The sequence below is a fragment of the Chionomys nivalis genome, chromosome 8 (assembly GCF_950005125.1).
Source record: "Chionomys nivalis chromosome 8, mChiNiv1.1, whole genome shotgun sequence".
Classification (NCBI taxonomy): Eukaryota; Metazoa; Chordata; class Mammalia; order Rodentia; family Cricetidae; genus Chionomys; species Chionomys nivalis.
Window position 1 is genome coordinate 21,311,119 of NC_080093.1, and position 25,380 is coordinate 21,336,498.

Genomic DNA, 25,380 nt, shown 5'->3' on the forward strand with positions numbered 1-25,380 from the left:
CCCTTGTAGACCAGGCTGGTCTCGAACTCACAGAGATCTGCCTGCCTCTGCCCCCTGAGTGCTGGGATTAAAGGCGTGCGCCACCACCGCCCGGCGGAAAAATTAACTTTTAAAAAGCTAATTTTGTCCAACATTTTCAGCAGACTTAGACTGCTTACCTCCCTTGTTGGTTGGTGAGCAATTCACTGAGCACCGCGGTCGGGAAGTCTCTCTGTGTTTATGTGACTCCAGAGGCTGTCAGCTAAGGTACTTGCAGAAGTAGATTTTTGAGGAAAGGCCCTGACAGGGTTGCTAAGCCCAGTGGAGGCAGAAGAGGAAGGCTCATCACATAACTGAGCATGTAGCTGAGCAATGTCATTTTGAAATGCGTCTTGGCCCCGGCGTATAAATACACCAGAATTTTTGTTACGATTGCCAGAGAACCAGCAAGTGCTCACTCTCTTCGGCCAACAAAAGCATGACTCTATGTGCAAAAATCTTCTGCACATTTATAAACAAGGACATTTAGAAAATCCCCTCTGGCTGAGATATGACAACAGATATGTTTAACTGAGCTGTAAAATAAAGCAGATATTGGGAATACTATCTGCTCATCAAGAACAGAAAAAGCTCTTCTGTTTCTTCTACCACAGATGCATGTTTTCCTACCCTCCTGAAACACCTTCCTGGTCTGCAAAGGCACCCACTCATTCCACCTTCTCCCTTCTCCCCTCCCTGCATTCCCTTCCCACTAGGTGCTTATCTGCTTTATGAAGACAGTGACTTTCTACTAGGACAGCTAGTAATTAGCTAGATGAGGGTGAGCTGTTAGGGCATGCCTGCGGGGGATTCTCTTAATTGTTTAATTACCCAGCGGATTGTGGGCAGCGCCATTCCCCAGGCTTGGCCCTGCACCTTATAGAAGCGAGGAAAGCCTGCTGAGTAAGAAAGTGAACAGACAGCATGGACGCACTTGTTTTTCTCTGCTACTGGCTCTGCATGTGGTGTGACCAGCTGTCCCACAGTCCTGCCCCTGTGACTTCTCTGTTATGACGGATGGTAACTTAGAGCTGGGAGCAGCAAAAACCTTTTCTTCCCTTATGTTGCTTTTTGTTGGGATATTTGTCACAGCAACAGAAATGAATTAAGGATACCTATCCAAAGACAAAAACCTGCCTCCCTCACAGAATCTTCCACTGGATGGCTTGGATCTGTGGTTGGCCTACTTTTTTTTTTTTTTTTTTTTTTTTTTTTTTTAGAACGCGTGACAAGCATTTTAGGCTTTGTCAGTCGTTTGATCATGGTTTTTTTTTTTTTTTTCTATTCTCTTCTACCACTGCAGTTTGAACAACACACTAACAAGTGGGCATGGTTGCTATTCCTACAATATTTTGTTTATGGACACTACAATTAGTTTCCTATAATTTTAACCTGTCTCAAAATAGTTTTTTATTGAATTTTTTTGAGAATTCTATATAGGAATACTGTAGTTACATCATTTCCTTCCTCTCCTTCCAAACCCCTTTGCTCTCCATCAGTCCCTCTCAAAAACTGTTTTGGTTTAGAGGATGCACAAAACCAGGTTGTGGGATGAATTGGTTTTACCCAGTCCAAACTTCTTATCCATGTCGTAAGTTTCATTCCAGCTTTGCAGCTAGTCAGACAGACTCCATGTAAACCTCCAGTTCAAGAAGCTCATGCCTCCAAAGGCAGCTTGCTCTAAAGTGGAACTTTCTCAGCCAAAGTCACAAATAATTCAACTTCATCTCCTTCAAACACAGAAATGTATTGACCTTAGAGGCCTCATACCTGAGCAAAATTGCCTCTTCCTTTCTTCCTCCCTCCCTTCTTCTCTCCCATACTTCTTTCCTTCCTTTTGTTTTTATGATAGGGTTTTTTGTAGCCCACCCAGGCTGGCCTAGAACTCAATATGTAGCTGAGGATCACCTTGGATTCTTGATCTCCTTGCCTCCAAACCTTCCAAGTACTGGGATCAGAGGCACAAATCACGACACCCAGCCTGTGCCTTTAACTGTTAGTATATAGTGTGTCTGTCTGTCTGTCTGTCTCTCTCTGTATGAGTGTGTGTGTGTGTGTGTGTGTATACTCTGTTGTAGTTTGTAGAGATCGTCTTGCAAATTTCAACTCAGGATACACTTCCACTGTGCCAATTTGAAGGTGAGGCGAGCAATTCTGTGCCTGCCTGTAACTGGCTAGTCACTCTGAACTCTGCATCCGTGCACTTCTCAACCTCATAGGCTCAGTGCAATGTGATCCTCAGCTTGTAATTTCTTCCCCTCTGGGTTCCCATCACTCACTCTGATTCTCCTCTGATGCCCACAACCCCACTCTTCGCTAGATCTCTTGTTATCCATCAAGGCAGTAGGTGTAGCCAACGCTTTTCATTGAAGCCTGTAATTTCTCTTATACTTGATATCTCAGAGAACAAACTGATTGCCCTGGCGCATTCAGCCCTGCTAGAGGGTAGACTCTACAATTATATCAATAGCCCAGTCTAGCACATCATCGCTAGGTTCCTACTCTCTGCCTAGAGAAGGCTCTTTAAGATCATATTTTACAATCACTGTAAAACCTGCATACCATATCCTACAGGATGACAATAATGGTGATACTGTTCATAACAAAAGAAACAACATATACCGTTTGTTGAGCACCTACCATGTGTTAAGGGTCTATCCTAAACTAAAGATTCGCTGTCTATTACAACCACTTAGTGTGAGCGAACTATACAGCCCTCTCTCATAGTTAATGGCATGAACTCAGCTAAATCATTTGTTCAAAGGCCCTGCTAATAAATCAGGGAGGGAGCAGGATTTGAACATATGAATGTCTGAAACACAGTGCACCTTCTTGATTGTCTAACGCTGTCTTTGGAACTATCTGAATGACGTCACAGACATCCCATTTACCCCAAATATGCTTCCTGGAAAACCTGAGTCAGTCTTGATTGTCTTCCGTCATCCATCCTTGCTACTCAATAAGTCACTGGCACACTGGGATTCTTTGTTCAAAAACACCAAAGCACAGTTTCTCCATTTGTTTTCACTATCGTCCTAAGCATGCCCCATCACCTACAGTCTGCAGCCACTCTCTTCTGCTGGGTCTTCCTGTATCCAGTTCTTTCTTCAGTCTACAATGCGTCATCCTGCCTAGAACGTTTGAGCAGGCTGTATCCTTCATCTGACATGCTTTCTCTGCTGTCTTCCTCATGGGCTTCCTCTGGTTATTGCTCAGCCCTGTCTAACCTGGACTATAGGGTACTTTAAATATTTGCACACACATCTCCTATTGTGTAATTCTGTTGTTGTTTTGGTAGTTCTAAGAAAAGTGTGTTCTGCTGGGCGGTGGTGGCGCACGCAGGAGGCAGAAGCAGGCGGATCTCTGGGAGTTCGAGGCCAGCCTGGTCTACAAAAGCTAGTTCCGGGACGGGCACCAAAGCTACAGAGAAACCCTGTCTCGTAAAACAAAAAAACAAAAACAAAAACAAAAAAAAACAACAAAAAAAAGTATGTTCTGCAACTCAGGGGAAAGATCAGAAATAACATAGTGGTTACTACATGTGCAGAATGCTGGCAAAGTCAAAGCACCTGTCTGAGGACTGTGAACGTCACTCAGTTGCTGGAGCTCGTCTAGCAGGTATAGACCCTGGACTGTATGCCCAGCAGCAGAAAAAAAAATGCCTTTCTTGCTGGGTGGTTGTTGCACATCCCAGCACTTAGGAGGTCAGCCTGGTTTATAGCAAATTCCAGGACAGTCAGAGCTAGCTCAAAAAACCAAAGGGGGAAAAATGCCTTTCTTGCTGGACAGCTTTAACATGGATTGGGGTGTTGTATTATAGGGGAGTCATCTCTAAACGAGCAGAGAAATGAAGGTGGCTGCAGGTACCTGGAGAAGGAGGAAAATAGGGTACAGGCTGGGTGTGTTGATACATGTCTGGGCTGCATCTGCTCCAGAGCCAGTCCTGCATGCTTTTTCCTTCTACCCTAACGATGTACACACAATTTTACTGTCTGTATAACTTTTAAAGGATGAGGAGAGAAGGAATGAAAGTTGCAAGTGCCTTAGGCTTGTGGAATTTGAACAATGGGATTAAGATCTCACTTTTTGTAAGCCCATGTGGACAGACCCACGAACAGGACTAGAGGGATCTAGACCTCATTCTGCTTGGCATCTGTCCTGCTCTGACCTCCAGTGAAATGCTCCACCCTCTCTGTTAATTCCATGCTTCTCAAGGGACTCCTACGCAGGCTTCTTTGGCAAGCAAGGCCCCAGGGCCTCGGCCTGCCTTCTTCCTACCCACAGGGCTTCCCATGCTGGTTCTAGAGTGAGTGCCAACCTCTAGGCATTCAGAATTTTTGTGAAATGCTCAAATGAGAGAGTTCTCATATGTCCTGACATAACTAGAAACAATAAATACAACAACTTCCTTCTCATTGTTTGCTCACAGTGTGGCTTATACATTAGACCACGGGCACTGCCTCTCCACAGAGTATGCGCAAACATCCCACAGGACTTGTGCTGGGAGACAATATCCTGATCTCACTGGGTTGCTCTTAAAAATTAAAACGAACAGCATTCCATGATACACATTTATTTTGTAAGATGCAATATTATACGAATGCACAGAGTATAGGCTTTGATGTCAACAAAAGCCTGAGTCTCCTTTTGGCCTAGTCACTTTGTGGCTATGTATTATTGAGCAAATTGTGTATCCTTTCTGAATAAGAAACCTCTGTATTCTTATTATCAAAATAAAGCAGTGGTTAACCTTGATTGTCAACTTGGTTGGACTGAGGAGTGTCTAGGAGGAAGGGGTTAGCTGGAGGAAAAAGTCACTGAGGATATGTATTTGGGGACTGTGTATATCCCTTCTCTATTTCTTGGTCACCATAATATGTGTTCTCTGTTCCAACTCCCTGCGAAGATATAGTCAAGTCACTGAAACTGAGTCAAAATAAATCTGGTCTTAAATTGCTCCTGTTGGGCATTTTGTCACATAGATAGAAAAATAACCAACATACAGTGATTCAGTCTCTTCAGTGTGATGTGAAAGCTAATGTGCTAAGGAACATGAAGCGTTCATAATTCTGTATATACATATACAGTTTAAAGGATGCTTCCTCGTCTGGGCTGACCACACTCCCCATAAGAGCCAACCACCATCTACAAAAAACCTCAATATCAGGCATGAGAAGTCCTCTTTGAAGTTAGGGTTGTCCAAGAGATCCCCAAAGCATTACAGGCTATTGCTGTTTCCCTTCATTGCCCCACAGAGGTGGAAGGTAAGCTCCTAATCCTAAAGACACCATGTAGTTCAGAATAGGGTCCAGAGGGCCCTGAGTTAGACCCAACTAGAAACTCTCCTTCGTGAGGACTAGCTTTGACAGTACCAGGTGGCGCCATGGATGCTTCCAAAGGAAGGGAGCGACCTACAGTCCTATTCTGCGATGACGCCTGTGACACAGCAATGACTACACAGGAGTAGCGCACATGCCTTACTGGTAACCAACAACTCTCTAATTGGACTTAAGACCCACTCAAGAAGAAAAGCATGCCTGGAACTGGAAATCTACCCAAATACCCAGGGCTATTGAAGTTGCGAATCCTGGAGAAGAATTTACAAATCACCATTTTGCTAAACCAGCATAATCCCTAACTATACTCCAAGCATTTTTCTTATACCCAGATAAGTGAAACCCTCACCACTAGTCAAGAAACAAAACAAAACAAAACAACAGTTAACAAAACCTTTTTTTACAACAGAGACCATTACAGAAAACCATAACCAGCCAATCAAAATACAGAGTTGTGGTTCCCATTACTAATGGCTACATTTACAAAGCAACTCCTGCACCAAAGGCTCAGGGAACATTGTGGAAGATGGGGCAGAGAGATTTTAAGAGCCACAAGATCAGCGTGTTTGCCACAGATTGTGTCTCCTAGAATGTCAGAGGCTAGACCCATAAAGTCTCACCAATATGTTTGCTTATACATGAGTTGAACAAGGACAACACCAGTAGACTCATTGAAGTAGAGGGGAAGGTTCATGAGCCTCAAGCCTCAGTCCTACAAAAAGAACTACAGGCAACCAAGGAATGTTGAGAGCCAGAGAAATAAGTCTACCCCAGGGACGAGAACACCAGTTGGTTATCCGATATCAAATGGTCAGCCCTGAAAACATGAATTTGAGAGTGTACAGGAGGGCTTGGAGGGGGAGAAAGGAAGGAGAAATGGTGTGATTATATTATAATCTGGAAAACTTAGAGAAATATGTGTTAGATGAGTGTAGGCTCAGCGTTTTCAGAAAACTTTGGTGAGAGAATGCATTTGGTGAATGATGGCATTTCATGGCCCTCAAATCTCCTTGAGGCTGAGTTAACATTGCTCCTGGGTAAAGCCCCATTTTCAAGCTGGAGCACTATGCTGTGAACATGCTCAAGGAAGATGCTCCGTGTGGCCTGCTCTTCGATTCCCACAAACACCGCCTTTGTCTCCCGCTTGGCTTGAATCATTCTAGCTTCATTTCCTGAGAACCTATCCTGTGCTCTTAAATACATTAAGTGTCCCAAGAACTGTGTGAAATTGATAAAACCATCCCATTTTAAAGGCGGGAGACAGAAGCTGAAGTCATGTTGCTCACTTGCTGTGTCAGTTACTGCCAATCAATATGACAAAGAGGATTAACTATCACACTTGCCTGGAGTCTCAGAGTGAGAATGATTTGGATTTCAGGCTTATGCCCAGACTTCACAGTAGAGCCCCCCTCCTCCCACTACCCCAGAGTGCTTGGTCCTTACCACCTCTCCCATACTGCTAGTGTGTGTCTTCAATATTTTAGACCTTATATGCCTTAAATTAGATTGTAAATCCCTTTAAAAAGGCATGTGTTGTTTTTCTTTGTATTTCTAACAGCATCCATTTCAATAAATAATTAATTATTAATTACTTATTTATTGAACATGTACTATATTCTGGCACTATGTAAGGAAAGAGAGATAGAGTCATGAACAAGTTACAGGAAGAGCCAGGGGAAGGAGAGAAAAAAAAACCCAACTTAAGTCAATAGTTTCCTTGAACTTTGAACTAAAATTTGATCAAGACAAGTCTACAGGTGTGGCATAACCCAGAGAAACAGGTCCCCGGCAGACAGAACACCAAGTACAGAGGCTATGTGGAGGAAGCTACAGTAATATAGTCAAGAAATAAAATGAAATTCTGCTTGCCTAGACCAGAGCCGGAGAGACAGTGGGTGGGGCAACACGAAGTTAGGATGGAAAGGCAGGTGGAAGCAAACTCAAGCTGGATCTCGAGCCATTAGGGGGACTTTTAGGGAAGGGACATGGTGTTTACACTCACAAACTTATCACGCTGGCTGCAGGGCTGAGAGCAGATAACAGAGCGTGACAGCAGGCTGGCAGGACAGCTATGGTGATGCGATGCAGGGGTGGCCGCCTCCAAGGTGGTGACAGATGAATCAGAAAGAGTTGTCGAGTTCAGGCTGCCTTTAGGAAGAATGACTAGGACTCGCTGATGGTTTAGGCACTGGGGGCTCAGAAAAGCAGTAAGCCAGGGATAAATCCTAGGTTATTGGACGGAGCACCTGGGAAGGGAGCACTGTTAAGTAGGATGGGTATGGAGAAAGACCACTTGTGATGGGGGAGTAGAGAAGATCCTGGGTGCGATGTGAACGGAGAGGAGGAGGCAATAGTTCTGTTTGGGGCATATTTGAGAGCATGAACTCCGCCAGGGCAGAAGGCTGGCCTGTATTGCACTCTAATGTACCTTTGTCCCCAAACAGCAGTTGAGACATAAGCTGGTAGAAAAAAAAATGTCCAAGAGAAGCATGGAGATGGCAGTTGGATTTATGGCTGTTTAAATCCTTTGGGCAAATGCAGATCCCTGGCAGAGCATAAATACATTCCTCCTAGGCTCTTACATGAGCAGTAAAGATCTCCGAGACCGTGGTTTCTCAAAGAACTGAATCAAATATCCTAATAGGGTCAGCTCATACAGGCACAGACAGGCTCAAATGCCCAGTCTCTGGCTGAAGCTCTCATGAGCTTTCCCACCATGTCCAAGGCCATCTAGGTAGTCTGATCTGCAAGGGCCAAGGCCTTGAAGGGCTGCTGCAGCTTCTCTGAGTCACTTTTACTATTTCTGATAATGACGATAGTAATAACACACTTACACGTGCCCTAATTCTCACCTATCCTCCTTTCCATGGCTCCCATTCCTATTTCTACCAGTCTCAGCACTGACGTGTTCCTGGATGCACTTTTACTGTGGGAAGCAGGCCTTCAGTAGGTCCTCCTGTGTGTCTCCCGGTGTGAAGGAGGTGAGGGATGGTTTCAGTATCAGAAAGGGAGGCTAGTGTTGATGTCAACAGTGTGCTGAAGTCAGAGAGATGCTCTGAATCCTCTTGGGTAGAAAATGGGTTCCTTCGGAGGAAGAGAACCGACTTCAGACATAAGGTGTTTCCAGTGTTCAGTTAAGAAGCACACGAGCAAGAACATGGCTCAGGAGGCCAGAACGCCTGTGTTCCCGTCCTAGCTCTCAGAGTACAGATCCTTAACTTAGCGGATTCAAGCCTATATTTTCTCGCCTACTAAGTGGCTGGTGAACATGAAAATAAAGTAATAGTGGAATTTGTTATCAATAGTTATTCTGGGAAAATACAATTATTTTAGTGGGGTTTTCTTGTTTTCTTCTAACATTGACTAACTACTGTGCCTTTGCTCTCTGATGATTGCTTTCCCACACCATCTCTCTGGGCCAGGCACTATTATCACCTGGGATGTTTTACCTTGATTGTCAATATGGTTGGCTTGAGAAGGTCCTGGATTAGGAAGGTATGCCTCTGCCTCTAGGTGTGTCAGTTGTTTCCTGAAAGGGTTTCCTAACAGGGGAAGGCCTGCTGTGGATGTGGGCGGTATCACCCTGAAGGCTGGTGGCTTAGATGGGAAAGAAAAGGAAAAGGAAGAGAGCTGATACGTTTAGGCATTCCCTCTTTGCTTCCTGCCTATCCTGAGGTGAACACGTCCCCACTGTTATGATGTACTGCCTCACTCTGGGCCCGGAAACAGAGCCAGGTGATTGATTGTGGGCTGATCCCTTTGGAACTATGGCCCATAATGAAATCTATTCCCTTAAGTTACATTTCTCAGGCATTTGACCACAGCTTTGCGAAGCTAACTAACACATTACCCCCTTTAAAGAGGAGGAATTCAGGACAGGGCTGTCGCTCAGTGGTGGACTCTTGCTTTGCAGGCATGAGACCCTATATTCGATCTCTAAGACTGAAAAGGTGAGGGATTATGTAGTTGGGTCCAGGTTAGATAACAGGGCAAGATACATTAAATCCAAACAGCTAGTCTCCAAAGCTGCCTCCACCTGACAATGTGCCATCATCCCCAGTTGCTACTAAACACCACTGTGAGTGAGATTTGCTATCAGCTAGCTCCTGTATAGATTAGCAGCCAAGAGATAAGTTGGCTCTTAGACTGCTGAACACCAGGTTGAGCCTCTGTGCTGTCACTGTAGTTTTTGTGTTTAGATGGTGTCTTGGTATGTTGCTGGGACTGTCCTCAAACTCTTGGGCTCACGTGTTTTCTCCTGTTTCAACCTCCTGAGTAGCTGGGATTACAAGAGCATTCTATCGTACCAAGTCAACACTGCTCTTGGAGAGAAAGGCCCTTTGGGGGAGACACATACCCCTGGGAGCTATGCTTTTGTCAAGGACAAAATGGGTTTTCCAGTGAGCTGGAGTTTTACCTCCTCAAGTGTCTTTACCAGCTTCTGTGCCTCCATATGTATTCATTTGAAGAAGAGAGTTTATACAGACTGCTCAGCTGCCTGCTTTTACAAAATAGAAACGATGGGAAACATTTCTTAACGCAGTTGGCTATGTACGTTTAGAACTATTTTCCCCCAAACATTTAAAGTGAAGAACCATACCTCGCCACCACCCCATGCTCTGTATTCTGCTTGTGTGGATAAACTGTCCTCAGTGTCAACAAGGCAGCCTTCCAGGTGTCAGAATCTGCTGCAGTTAGGCCTGTCATTGGGGAAATACAGAGGGAACTGGGAATACAGAAGGAGCTGGGGGGTGGGGGGATGGGAAAGACACTCAGCTCAGACTGCTTTTCTCAAGAAATATGGTTGTTTATTATTATTATTATTATTACTTGTTTTCCAAGACAAAGTTTCTCTGCGTAGCCCTGGCTATCCTAGAACTAAATCTGTAGACCAGGCTGGCCTCAAACCCACTGTGATCTACCTGCCTTTGCCTTCTGGGATCTGGGATTAAAGGCGTGCGGCACTGATGCCAGCTGGAAACACGGCTTGTTTATCTTGTTTATCATTTCCCTAGGAATACCACTGTGTCTATTCTTTATAGACATGGGACCTCTGAGCTGCTGAACTGGTGTGTCTCATGAAATCTTCCAGGTGGAAGGCTCTGGCTCACCAAGTTTGTGTGTCTGCCAGGTGGAAGGGATATGCAAGACCACAGTTGCTCTGGCTCACCAAGTTTGTGTGTCTGAGAGAAGCAGGTTGGTGAATGACACAGTTAGCGCACATGGGTGATAACAGGCAGGGTCTAGAGGCCTCTGGGGTCCCTGTGGTACGCAGGGCTTGGGATCTGCCTCCACACTAGCCAGTATAGAAGAGGTGCTCAGAAAAGTGGTCTTGCCAAGGACTACTCAATAAGTAAAACCTTCTGTTACAGGCTCCTGAAGGTGAATGAGACCCTCCAGCCAGAGGTAGCAACTATCTGTGACATGGAAGAGAGCATGGCCATGGTGTGAGCAGTGACAGGCTGTGGAGTCCAAAAGTCACTTTCGGAACAGATCCTGCAAACCAGTCCCCACAGGGGAACAGCACCCAAGGGCAGAGGCCATATTACAGAGCATAAGATTTTGGGAGTAAAGACTTGGAACTATGAACCTAGAAAGCTCCCCCCTTACCCCGTGTCACACTGGACATGCTGAGAAAAAGAGCAAGGGAAAAGTAAGCGGGGGACTTCAAATTCCACCTGCCTCTTCTCAGCTGCTTCTGATCTCTGTGGTAAAGAAGACCTAAAGAAAATACCCCTGTCTCTTCTAGAAAAGGAAAACAGTTCGGGAGTTTATTGTAAGGGGAATGAAAACAAAGCAAGATCAAAGAGAATGTTGGCTAGCAGCAGAAACTGGGTGAAGGAAGAAGAGAGTGAGACGATGTGATTTGAGACTCTCTGAGAAAGAGGCTTCGTGTGTGGGCAAGAAGCAGGGCAGCTCATCCAAAGGGAGAGGGGGCATTTGGGCTCATGGGACAGATACAGCCTGAGGGACAGGTCCAGCCACAAAAGGTTCAGAAAGATCTGTCTGTCAGACCAAATACACAGGGCTAAATGCAGGATAGATCTGATGCCTATCTGCTTACGGACCGTCTCCTCAAATGGGCTTCTGGGTATTCTCAAGGAGAAAGACAGGGTAAGGTGTCTGCCTAAGGGGCACCTTACTCTTACAGAACAGAAAAAAAGGGCATGGGAAGAAATGCTGTCCGTGATTTATCTTCTGGCCTTCCTACATGTCAGTAAAACCTGTCCAGCTGTTTCATGGTTCTGCTCTGAGCTGCATTTCAGCCATACTTTCCTCAGAGCAAACATTATGCAACATTGCATCAGGAATTTTCTTCCCTTTCCCCTCATTACGGACAAGTTTGTGTGCACAGTTGTTGGGATGCGAGACATGTCTAGCTCACAGGTTCTCCTGGCGCTCAAGTGTGAGCTACCTCACTATGCCAGGAAGTCTTGCTTAGGACGGAAAGCATTCGGAGGATTGTCTTCCTGGCGCGATGCCCCCGCCGTCCCACAATTTCTCCCTCCCTGGCATCGTCTGTCGTTCAAGGCCCAGCCCCAGACTCCGGAGCTCAGCAGAGGGGGCTGCAATCTCCCACCGCAGCCCCTCCACCCTCACCGTCTGCGGCACTCTCACCGTGTGCACTTGCTGCCTTTTTTGGTAGTTATTTGTGTCTGACCCTGGTAGCTTCTGGCAGCTGCGGATTCTTATTTACTTTCCTTAGAGCACATCCACCAACTGGCCCGCTCCTGAGAAGTGCTGAATAAATGGGCCAGGATGACTGACTGCACCAATAAACGCAACTACCTCTCCTGGGGACTCGTGCTCTGCGATGGCTGGCGTTCTCTTTCTTCTCTTTAGGATCCTGTGATGTGTTAAGGAATAAATTCCCTATGCTTTTGACAAGACCAAAGTATGGGTTTATGTTGTTAAGTTCCATGGTGAAATATTGCTAGTTTTTTATTTTAAAATGTATGTTTGGCCTATCATTTTCGGGAAAGGAGAGAAGGCAAAAGCCCAGTAGCCATGCAGAAAGTGTATCTTGCATAAATGAATGAATGAATGAATGAATGAATGAATGAATGAATAGGGGTCTGGTGGCAGAAGTCTAGAAAATAGAAAACGGATAAAAAAAATAGAAACAAAGAAGGGAAAATAAATGCTCAAGAGACTTAGAGAAAAATATGGAGATTAAGGCTAATTAAATTCTGAATCAGAACTTCCAGTTTTTGTATGAAGTTGGTTTCATAATTTAAAAAGCAGACAGGCAATAAGAAAGAACAGACTGAAGAGCAACCCGGGGTCTGATATCTACTTAGCTACTGTGTAACCTTGGACAAGTGACTCCGCCTTCCTGAGCTCATTGTGTTATTTTAAAACTTACTTTGAAATTGTTTTAAATTTACCAAAAAGCTGTAGAAACAGTATAGAGTTCCTATATATGCTACACCCACCTTCCCTGGATGCTAATGTGGTTCACAACCACAGCATCAGTAAGAAAACCAGGACATAAACAAACATCAATGCTGCAATGCACAGCTGAATTATTGTTGACTTACAGATGAATATCAAAAAATATAAAAATGGCATCTTCCTATTTTCCCATCACTTTCCCTTTATTTTTTCAAGTCTCAAGCTCACTAGAATGTGACATTGCATATGCTAGTCAAGTCTCCTCTCCAATGCTGAGAGCGACTTGGATTTTTCATCTTTCATGACCTTGACACATTCTAGAACTTTGCCTGTCCCTCAGCCTGGGTATGCCTGACATTTTCCCACTACTAGAGCCAGGTCTGCCTCTGTGGCAAGAACACACAGGGGTGACATCACACCTCTTTAAAGCAAGATAAGTAAGGGCACAATTGGATATGTATCTTTACTGGTCAAGGAAGCTTCAGATAGTATCTGTGGCTGGGTTTCTGTCCTCTTCTATTCTTCCATGTGACTGGCAAGGATCTTGTGGAAAGTTGCTTAGGGATCCTGCAAACACCTCCACTTCTCATCCCATTTCTTTGTGCTTAATAACTTTGCAATGCATCAGAGGTTCTGCACACAGAGTTGGTGGCTCTTGTGTTTTCATGCGGACTTTAATTGCCTCAATACCATCGCTGTTTCTTTTGTGGTGTATGTACCTAGATAGCCATATGCATATGTACATGTGAATGCAGATATGTGTCAACGTGTGTATACACATATAGAGGCCAGAGGTTGGTGTTCGGGTTCAATTTCTCTCCACCTTATTTTTTGAGTATTTTGGGTATCTCGTTGACTCTGGAACTCATCAGTTCAGCTGGGCTGCACTGGCCATGACCTCCAGGCTCCACCTGTGTCCCTCAGCCCCGTGTCCTTTCACTCCATTGTGGAGAGCCACACTAATCTGGAGGCAGTCCGTTGTAAGTATTCGAAAGGTGCTCTTGTATCGTTCCCTTTGAATGTTACACAGCCTTTCCACATTTTAGTATAGGGTAAACAGAATTAGCCCCACCCAGGCTAGTTGGTGGCGATCCCTTAGAATCTGCCTTTGATTGCGGCCCAGACTGATGTTTTCATTCGTTCGCCTCTGATTTGTAAGAAAATAGATGCTCAAGGACACTTGAAAGCACTCTATTCTCATAAGCAGTTGGAGTGTTTTCCCAGAAATCTTGTTTACGTTCTGAAGTTGCTGCTAAACTATTTTCAGAGATGCTCTGAAGCGTACCTCACCCCAGATGTGGGTGCCCCATGCCTAGATCTGCTCCCCTCCCAAGGCTGTGGCACGGATGGAAAAAGTCCAACTGTGATTTAAAATTAGATTTTAAAACTGCTGGCAATTCACTTGTAAGTTAAGGTCTAATTTTTTTTTTTTTTTTAAAAAGGACAAGAATAGGGTCTTAAAGACGCGAGAGTAAATAGAGCTGGGAATTTAAAATAAGTCACGAAACAGTAAAATCACTCCGCTTACGGGAACTTTCATTTTCCCGTCTGTTTTTATCAGTAAGAAAAATCAAGAACACCAGGAGATTTATTTAAAAAAAAAAAAACAAAAAACTCTGGCTTGGTGTGGTTTCCAAGGTCTCCTGTGAACTTCCAGTGATTCCATTTTAGTTTGGGGTGGACAGACAGCCACAGCTACAGCAAATATCACCCTCGATGCTGGAGACAGGTAGGACACTGTAGTGGCGAAACCGGAATATATGGGTTTGTGTCTCACAACAGCCACCCGTCCCTTGTGTAATCTGAGCTGGTGACTATCCTTACACCCTGGTTTCCCTGTTGTAGGATGGGAAAGTTGCTCCCCACAGTCGCTGTGGAGAGATCCTAAGTGGCACATGTAAAATGGTCATCGTGAACCTGCCATCGTGGACACAGGTTTCTCTCTGAGGAATGGGCTTTGGGGACACGCCTGGACATGGAGCCCGTTGGGTTCAGCCTCTAACACTTCCTTAATTTACTGGGCTTCATCCTGGTCAATAGTGTTTACCACCATTGACAGGGTCTTTTTTGGCCAGATACGGAGGTTGCAGACTGAGGCCTGGAGGTAGGAAGGGCACACGCAGCAAAGGCTGACTGGCCCTCTGTCAACCAGAGATATACATGACCCACAATGAGAGTCCTCTTAGCATTAGATGGTGCTCACTACTGACCCAAATCAGAAACTGTGCTATCTGTGGAATTCAACCAACCAAGAACCTACAATAGCCATATTAAAAATTTATAACTTAACAATTGGGGCAAAAAGAAATAAAAGTATAAATAGAATAACAACAACAAAAAAGAACTCTATGGATGTGGGGCACATTATGGAGAGAGAAGGCTCCTTTAAGACAAAGACCTGCATCCCCTTCCTGTCACTTCCTCTTTGACTTAAGCCATAGCGATGCCAGCCATGGCCTCCCCACGCCTGCTCCATCTCTGGATGCCACACAGAAGCTCCACCTTCAGTGTTCCCAAACTCCAGTCACTCTTGCCCTCTTTAGAACTGGCTTCTGGCATGGACTCTGAGGCTTTAAGGTGACTTTCTGGTGGGGAGGGCTTTGAAAGGCTGCAGAGAGTGGAGTGGAATGATTCACTCCCCTCAAATACGACGTCCGTGTTTCCTTATACAAGGAACCCCAGGCACTAGTCTTTTATTTTTCTGAGGAGAAGTGATAGATGTGGCCAGGGTTCATGATGTCAAAGCTCACAGTTGAGACACAGGTCTTAAAAACACTGTTGGGAGTGGGTGGTGGGGAGTCTAGGGGCTGAAATGTTTGTAGACTCCATCAGATTTGCAGACAGCTAGGCTGCAGGGAGAAGGAAGAAGACTGTGGAGGCTATCTCAGGGCCTGGAAAGAAAACTGGCCATCATAGAAATAGCAAGACAGATAGATAGAAGAATTATAAAAGACAGACCCCAGATGAGAAATATGCTTAAGAATCACAGGTGGTGACTCAAATATGGAGACGTCTGAGTGGTTCCTTACCTCATTAAATCTCATCACGAGGTCTTCAAGGGCATTGTGCTCGCCATTCTGAGAGGTGAGGATGGATGCTGAGATGGACGCTTTGAGATGGGGCAGGGAGCTCTGGCATTCAGGGGAACTCAAGTCCCGGGTTAAGAAACAAAGGTAGTCTATGGGCAGGACCCTTCGGTAAATGTTCTGCTCCTGTTCTGTCAGGATGCTGGCCACTTCCTCCGGAAACTGAATGAGGGGCTGGAGATCAAGCAGCTCCTTGCTGATTCCAGCTGAACTTGAAGGAACAGTATTGGAATTGGCCATGGAGATGCCCAGTTGGCGTTCTGGGGGGAAAAAAATCAACACAACTTATGGTTATACCAAGGCTGGGATCTCTATCAAAAAGCCAGTTAAAACCTTGTAGATTTCTCAGTCATATCCTCTGGTTAGTGAGTAACTCTATATTGTCATGCTGGCTATAGAGACTTTTCTCACATTTGTTTCCTGAATCCTTGGGAGGTGGAGGCAGCACATCACTATGCAACAAGCTCACTAAGAAACGTTATATACCATCATCTGCTTCTTTATATTGCTTGGTTAATCATCAGCGCTAAGATAAATAAGGTTGAATGTGGGCACAGAAGAAGGCTGCACGTACATGTGCATATTTGTTATAAACACGTAGACTAGGTCCTTAGACCCACTATACATGCAGGTCCCAAGCATCATGTATGTACATATATGTGCATATTTGATATGAACATGTAGACTAGGTCCTTAGACCTGCCATACACATAGTTCCAAAGCATCATGTATGCACATATATGTACATATTTGTTATAGACATGTAGACTAGGTCCTTAGACCCACCATACACACAGTTCCCAAGCATCATGTATGCTTATATGTATGTGCATATCTGTTATAAACATGTAGACTAGGTCCTTTGACCCTCTACACACACAGTTCCCAAGCATCATAGTATATTCTACCGTCCCACACCTTCAAAAACTGTATCACCAATGTTCATTTGGGAGTTTGCAAGAACAGAACCACCTACAAAGGTAAGAAAGAAATGTCTTATAAGGGGACACATTCAGATAAATAATCTAATTTCATATTACAACTGGAAACAAGAAAGTGTCAGAAGAATGCAGGACAGGGTGACGGGTACAATAGAGAGAAGTACCAAAGGCAGGGGTGTTTAGGTTCAAAACAATTCATTGAATTAGCACTGACACACACGTTTTCTCTTTACTTTGATGCCCTCCTACTCTAATTTTTAGCTACCTGCCCAAATTAATTCATTCACTGAGCCATTCATTTATTGAGTCATTCGCCATTTTACGGAGGATGATCCCGAACTTCCCATCTTCCTGCCTATGTTTCTTAAGTGCTGTAATTACAGGTGTATGTAGTATTGGAGCTCAAACCCAGACTTTGTGTAAGCTCAGCAAGCACCTTACCAACTGAGCTATATCCCTAGCCTTTGGAGAACATCCAGTTTTGTGGCTACATAAGTTTGGGAAAAGTTAAAACATTCATGTCTTCCCTGAGATATTTCAGACACACTGGTACATTGCTACAGACTCTGAAGGGCCCATTTGCATTATCTTCGCCCAGTATGGCCCACATTTTATCCACTATCTATTGCATCATTCTGAATGACTAGTATCCTTGGAGCCTCTTCTAGAAACACAGCTATAGCATCCAAACTGTCCATGATCTCCATCCTGTGTATGTCTTCCCTTCTGGCAGACCCTCTTATCCTTCTTCTTTATATTCTCATGCTGCGACAGGAGGGTTCATGTGCTGGAGGGATCCAGAACCATCCTGCTTCCTGTTACAACACATCTAAGTGGTCCTAGTTAAAATAAATCCTATCCATTTTCTTGATGACGCCAGTCTACTGGACTCCCACCTATAGTCAAGCTGGGACTTGGGACAGTTATAAGTCACAGAAGGAATCCTGTGACATTCAGACTTCAGCGTTCTTCGAATCTCTTTAAATCTCTCTTGTGGAGATCCTTGTGTGTATCACTACAAATGGCTCTACCTCTGAATCACTGCACATGGTGGACAGCATCTGGCTTCTCAAACAAACTATCGAAAACCTACAGTAGCAAAAAATGGGGACTGCCACTTGGCTCATCCAAGCCCATATTTTACAAAGTCTAATGTGGATTCCAGAATGGCTCAGTGAATGAATGGCTCAGTGAATAGCCACTATGGACCGACAGTTCAATTCTTCGAATAGTTTAGAAAATGACCAGATAGCCGGGCGGTGGTGGCGCACGCCTTTAATCCCAGCACTTGGGAGGCAGAGGCAGGCGGATCTCTGTGAGTTCGAGACCAGCCTGGTCTACAAGAGCTAGTTCCAGGACAGACTCCAAAACCACAGAGAAACCCTGTCTCAAAAAAAAAAAAAAAAAAAAAGAAAAAAAAAAGAAAATGACCAGATTTCCTGAAAATTGAGTCACAATAAAGCCAGGAGACAGGGACAGTTTTTTGGGTACAGATATTTATGTACAGTGGAATTAGTCATATATGGGGACTTTTCTGAGAAGCACCCAACTGGAAAACATGATTTCAAAATAAAGTACTCTATAGAGGTAATAAAATAACAATAAATCTTATAATGTAACAACTTTTATAATAAAAGAGATGATGAAACAAAAATATATAAATAACAGTAATATAATATATAATATATTTGAAACAACAATATATCTTGAGGTATGGATCATTGTTACAATGATGAATCTAGTGATAAGTGTCAATAATGGAGATTAGAATAAAATAGTAAAAACAAAAAAAGGAATATGGTCAGAACAGCCATGGTAAGTCTAATGGTCTCATGACATCACACCCAAAGAAAACACAAATCAAGGCTGCAAATCTTGAAACGATTTAGTTTTGAAAAGGAAACATGTTTATGCTTCAGCATGGGTTTTCTGAAAGCAGGATCACTGGGGGATTTTGTATTTTCACAACAGGCTAACATCACTCAAGTATCCTTGGGGCATAAGTTTCTGCCCAATGTAGCGCATGCGCTACCATATAGTTCATGAACCAGGCAAGGGGCTGGAGACTGAAACACACAAAGACTCACAGACAGGGACACGGGTCATCCCTGATGACAGAATGCCCCTTTATTGTGTCCAGAGCTGTTTATTTAGGGAGCCTTAACTGATAGCCATGGCCCAACCAAACGCACCAGAAACCACTCCTCTGCCATCAGGAACTCTGAAGGTCTCGTGCTCAGAGCAGCTGCAAGCATCACAAGTTGTTTACCAGAAATTCAGGATCTGGGGGGTTGACAGCTCCCAACAGCCCACCATCTTCCACACTCTGAACACACATTATATTCCCTCTTCTCTCATCCTGGCTGGGCCCTCCCGCCATTTGCCTTCTGCTCCACAAGCCACACTGCCCAGCCTCATCAGCACCTCAGTCCAGCCCCCTCTGTACAACCTGGTGATGCTCTGGTCACCTGAAGCTCACAGCGCCTAAATCTTTCCCACTTACCTGTGCACCCACTGGAATCTAGAGATATTCTCTTACAAAAACGTTTTTAAAGAAAGTTTCTGGTAAATAAAATTATCTGCCTCAGCTTGAAAAAGCCTACATTTTGGGGGATGGAAGCAGGATGATCCCTGAACTACGGGTCTCTTGCTCAAGAAACAAAACCAAGCCCAAAATTATCCAGCTCACTTTTTCAGACATTGTTCTCAGCTGCACATCTTCGGTAATGCTCGCTCTACAGATGAATATAGAGACTTTCACAGCCCAGACATGAGCACCGGGGGACAAAGTGACTTCAAATTGTCATTCTCTGCTCAAAAGCTTTCTATACTAAGTGCTTTCTATGGATTAATTTAGGAGATTCGGTATTTAAATTTGACATTTATTTATTGATTGATTGATTGATTGTGTATGTATGTGGGTGTGAGGGTGCCATACCATACATATGGAGGTCAGAAGGTAACTTGTAGGACTCAGTTCTCTCCTCCCACCATGTGAACCCCAGGGATTGAACTCAAGTCTTCAGGCTTGGTGGCAAGCACCTTTTCCTGTTGAGCCACGTCACCATCTCCCAGGAGATTTGGTATTAGCATCCAAATTTGACTCACACGAGTTATAGCTTATAAAAGTCGGAGCTGCCATCTGAACAGGGTCTGTTTGGCTCCGGACCCCATGTCCTCATCAATCAGCATGTTGTCAACGTTTATAAATGTGTTTCGAGAGATCTTGGTCAGTGTAAACCAATCTGTTATCCTTGTTACCTAGAGTGATCAAATCAAATGGCCTCTTTTGACTTTAAAGATGAGGGTGTGGCCCAGAGGGTGGACAGTTCTCTTCTTCAGTTGGCCTGAAATCACTACACTGTAGCATGCAGAAACTCAAGCGGGCCCTTGTGAGTTCGTAGTAATGCCCTATGTTTAACATCAGATCTGCCTAAACGACCTATACTGGGTTTATACAAAGCATGATTTCTAGATTAATAATGTACAGGAAATACGGGGTTAAAACAAAGGCAAAGAGAGGCTTTTTTGTTATTAAAATGTTTTGTTAGATGTATCCATCCCAATTCTGTGTGTATGAGTGTTTGGCCTGCATGGATGTATGTGTACCGTGTGTATGTTTGGTGCTTGAGTAGGTTAGAACATGGCATTAGATCCCCTGGTACTGGAGTTACGTTAGATTGTGAACTGCCACATGGGTACTGGGAACTGAACTCAGGTCCTCTGCAAGAACAGCAGGTGCTGCTCTCAAGAACTGAGTGAGCCATGAAGATTCTGACTTCTGGCAGAGCACTCTGCCAAGATGCAGCTATCGGGTATGTGCTCAGTGCTCAGAGACCAGCCCTCATGCTGAACAGGTTATATATCTGAATAGATGTAAGAAAAACTATGTCAAAATTTGTCTGTTCATTTACTGAGTGCCTACTGTGTTCTAGTCTTATGTTGAGGTACTCTGATGTTGAGATTTAGTGAACAAGAAAAGATCACTGCTCTTCAGAAAAGATGTGGACAAACACAATGAAGCACGTAGAAGGTGATAAAACGTCATGGTGAAAATCAGAAGGCAGCTTCAGAGCATGAGAGGAAGGTGTAGTGTTACGGAGTGTGTACGAGCCAAAACGGTAGCACCTTCTATACACCTTCCATGTGATCAGAACAGCCACTCAGGATACTCATTTGTTGGGAGCAAGAAGGTCCTTGCACACACAGATCAACAGGGAAACCAGGAAATGTCCTCTCAAAGGAAAGGATGTAAAACCTGTTTATCCACCCAGAAATCTGGGAATTAAAGGTGTTGGATAGCCTGGTAATCCCTGTTATCTGTAGGACCAGGCCATATTCAAGCTCTCACAACCAGGACCAGAGGTGGCTAGTCATCTAAATGACCCTTAAATTATCAGTATAGCCAGGGGATCCCCCCAAGCTCCCACAACCAGGACCAAGATAGTTAATAGCCCAAATGATCTCTACATTATCTGTATGTATGACCGAGACCACACCAGATTCTTCCCTAGGCTCTTAAACTAACCCATAACCTATCTCTGGAACCCATCTTCCTAGAAGCAGGGACATGTACTTTGAGTTGAGTTTTGATGTAATTAATTATGCCTCTTTGTGCACTGGAGATTATACTAAAACCAGGAAACTTTTCCCCAAATTGTACTGCATTCAAATACACTGGCAATAAACTGCCTGGCATCAGACTCCCAAAGTTTGATTTGACTTGATAAATTCAAACTGAACCAAATCTTCATTCTCACCCTTTCCTGGCTCATTTTTCTGCCTGTCGTGACATTTGCAGGCACTTCCCACTATTCGCATCTCAAATAATAGCCACTCATTCCAGCCCTTGCTTTCCAATTCTTACTATCTTTTTCATTACATGACATTCCTCACAGAGAACATGTAATGGGTGTGGTAATCTCCATTCCACAGACTATGGAGCAGAGATGGAAAATGTGAAGCAATTTTCCTAAAGACACAGTGTTCCAAAGAGGTGGAATTAGAATTTTAACCTTGTTCTGACTCAAAAGATGGCCAGTTTTGCACTAGGTATTTTTAAAGGATCTCCTGCAGAAGAGACACACTGTCTCCTGATTTCTGCATGTGTATGGCGTGAACATACATACACACACACTCACACACACATACACACACACACACTTCCTTTTCTGGGTAAGGAGTGAGGTTGGAGAGTTGGATTTCACCATACTGAATCTGATTTTAGAAGGTGCTCTCTCTCGGATTTCCAACTATAACTTTAAAGGAGATCAGATTACAAACCAGAGAACCTGTTTATTGCTTTCATTCCCGCTCCGAAAACAGCAAGGGCTTAGGATGGCTGAGAAGACAAGTCACGCTTGTAAGCGTGAATCCTTGGCTGTTCAAATTCTAGTATTTTATCCAACAGAGATTCTTGTAAAAATATAGACTCAGGTAAATTAATCTATACTAAACTAATTTTTTTCACAAGTTTGTGTGAAAAAAGTAAACAGAAAACAATAAATATGATGCCCCCGAGGATCAGGGATGTTTGTATTGGTAGGCCTATGTTCCCATATCTGTCCAGTACACATAGTTCTATTTTGCTAGTAATATACAAGTAATAGTATTTTTTTTAAAGTACATTTAAAAGGTTTCTGAAAAATTTATCCAGGGGACAAAACTCCAACATTCTCATAACAGAAAACTGGCTCAGTTTTTATGGTATTCATATTTTTTCTCAATATATAATGCTGGGGATGGAGGGATGGCTCAGCAGTTAAGAGCACTTGCTACTCTTACAGAGAACCTAGGTTCAGGCCCCAGTAAGCACATAGCAACTGAGAACAGTCTGTAACTCCAGTGCTAGGGGATCTAGCGTCTTCTTCTGATCTTCCTAGGCAGTAAGCACACACATGGTGCACAGACACACAGGCTGGCAAACACCATACATTAAACAAGTGACTAAATAGTGCTTTTGAAACATAGTTTACTTAGCGAAGAAAGCAGGAAAAACCTCTTTGTATAGACCTTATCTTTTTCCTTTGAAAAACTTTAGTGAATTTTGTAAACAACTTTATTTTAAAAAAGCAAAACTTTGGATTCTAAAAACTTCAGAAGCTCTAGTGGTGAACTCCCAATTACATAAACTAAGACGCAGAGAGAAGGACATTGATTTCTTTTTATAAAATACACAGAATCGGCTTAAAACCACTAACTCTCAGGCAGAGCTGAAAATTGTTTCAACAGGGAAGTGATAGTCTTAAAAAAGGTTAGTAATTGGTGTGAGTTTTCCCCTTTGCTGATTGTTATTGGCCTTAGAGTAACAAGATCAATCTAACAATGAAGGTGTCTGGCTTGCTCGCAGCCTCCCCAACAAAGATGAGCTCACGGAGTCAATGAAGCATCATTATTTCTGAAGCACCACTTAAAAAGAATCGCAAGAGTGAGAGACATTTATTCATTGACCACTTGTCTCAAGGTCTGGTCCTTCCCCTTCCTCTGTCTTAGCTTTCACCTGCTTATGTTGACATCAGCCTCTGATTGTTCTGTGCTATTTAAAAGCAGGGGGGAATATTTATAAAATTTCCATTAGATCAAAGTATAGGGGCCTGGAAAGGCCATTTAGTCCCGTGAGATGATGTTCTTGATGGCAGCAAGAGGCAGAAGGAGGATGGCGGCCAGCCCAGTGAACCGTGTAAAGAAAACAACACCATTTATACAAGTCTGGGAGAGACCTCACACTTCCTTCCTGAAGTTAGTTTTTCTGATTTGGTATAAAACAGTCATCGGATCTGAAAAGGCAACTCTTGGTGTCTGTCTTTGGGGCCTGAGCAGCACACACAGCTGAATGTGGACAGTCCAGGCTGCAGCATCTGGTGTCTGTAAGCCCCTACTGAACTGCTGCCACTGCCCGCTGTGCAAGCCAGGGCTGAAGGCCTGAGAATCCTGGCACCTAAACTCACCAGAGATGCCTCCTTCCACCGGGACCCTCGCCAGCCTCCGTATCAAGTAAACAGTGCTCAGGAGTGCGGGCCCTGAAGTGGCGGCAGACCCAAGTTCAAATCATGCGTGACAATTCCTTCATTATTTAACCCCGAAATCAAGATCTCTGGGGAGAGACATTTATCTGGAAACTTCCTTTGACTCCTTGCTGAGAAAGATGATACAAGTCAATATTCTTGAGCTTTTCACACCTGTCAACATATCCTATGTGTGTCTATGTAGAATGGAGCAGACACAGCTGAAGGGATCCAAGACCTGGAGCCCTCCATGGGGTGAGTTAGAAGGTTCTAGAAATGACATAGCAGCGGCATTGGCAGATTCTTCCCAGCCAGTTTACTTTCTCCAAGGCCATACTTCACAGTTGAGGATGAGAGATATCTTACAACCATCTAAAAGCAGGCCTGAAATATGCCACAACAGGGGTACCTACTAAGTTTCATTATAGGGCTTCAGTTTATGGACTGAAGCTATCGGGTTTGGATCAAGAAGAGAAGAGCTCTAAATAACAGGGCTTAAAGATGCGAGTTCTCTTTCCTTTTCCCAGTCTCTATACATAACTAATACTTAAAGGGACACCAACACAATGTCTAGATTTTAGTTGTTTTCGTTTTTGCAATGTGACTCACGTAGTTGTTCTGAGAATTACACAGAATGTAACTGAAATAACACAATGACCAGGCCAATGACGGGAGGTCCACATGTTTCTGTGTGAACGTAAGGCAGGTCATCCTGTACCCTGGGCACATGTTAATACTTAAGCACATGGGAGCTAGAAAAGGACGAAAGAAACAGCTTATTAACACACACAAGCCACGTGGCTCCTTCATTCCACTAAGGTGCAAATTACTCACTGGTCGCATAGTTCTTTCAGGACCATTTCCTTTGGGACTATACTTACAGAGATGAATATAGAAGATACCAAGAGATGATTGTATAGTTTCTGACAGCTTTCCAATACTATCTAGTTACTCATTGATCCTTTCACCTGAAAAGACCCATGTGACCAGGTCCTGCTTCCTTTACAGGATGATAGTCCACCAGAACTCCATTTTGGTCCCTCAGAGTGTTTCCTAATTGTTGACTAGAGACCCTGGGCAGCAAGAGTAACTCCAAACATTTTAAAGTGGTTCACGAAATGGACACAGAGGGATTGGTGACAAAAGCAAAGGAGAGAAGATCACAGCTGTGCAATGCAGTGACAGAAACAAGAATGAACTAACGTTCTCATCTAGAGAGTCTGTCTCAAAAAAACAAAAAGCAGGATCCCAATTCCTGATGTCTCAGGTGGGGTTGGAGACTCTTGCTGCCTCTGGGGCTGCCATTCCAGGTACAAGAGGGTTGATGTCAGCAAGGCACTTAGAACAATGGATGGCACATGGTGCCTGAGTCAACAAATGGTAGATACGCTGTTTGATTCGGGTTAAGGAGTCTGTGAGCCTGATTAGCTTAGATCAAGGGTTCAAAGCTGATTCGAGTAAAGTGGGCTAAGGATCTACAACAAACTGATGATGGAACATTCTGGGCTTATGATTAGAGCTCAAGAGTGGAATAGACACAGACCAAGGGTTTAAAGACCCAGAGCCCTCCAAGGGGTAAGTCAGAAGGTTCTAGAAATGA

The 25,380-nt window shown here is 43.9% G+C and overlaps 1 protein-coding gene across 3 annotated transcripts in view; it reads right to left on the reverse strand.

Annotated features, from left to right (window-relative positions):
* The window catches only part of Plce1 (phospholipase C epsilon 1), a 269,128-nt gene that overhangs the window by 103,683 nt on the left and 140,065 nt on the right, over window positions 1-25,380 (reverse strand). For all 3 annotated transcript variants that reach the window (XM_057778052.1, XM_057778051.1, XM_057778050.1), the window contains exon 4: window positions 15,779-16,095. In XM_057778052.1, the coding sequence (XP_057634035.1) occupies window positions 15,779-16,095 (317 nt within the window). The remainder of the gene's footprint in view (window positions 1-15,778; window positions 16,096-25,380) is intronic.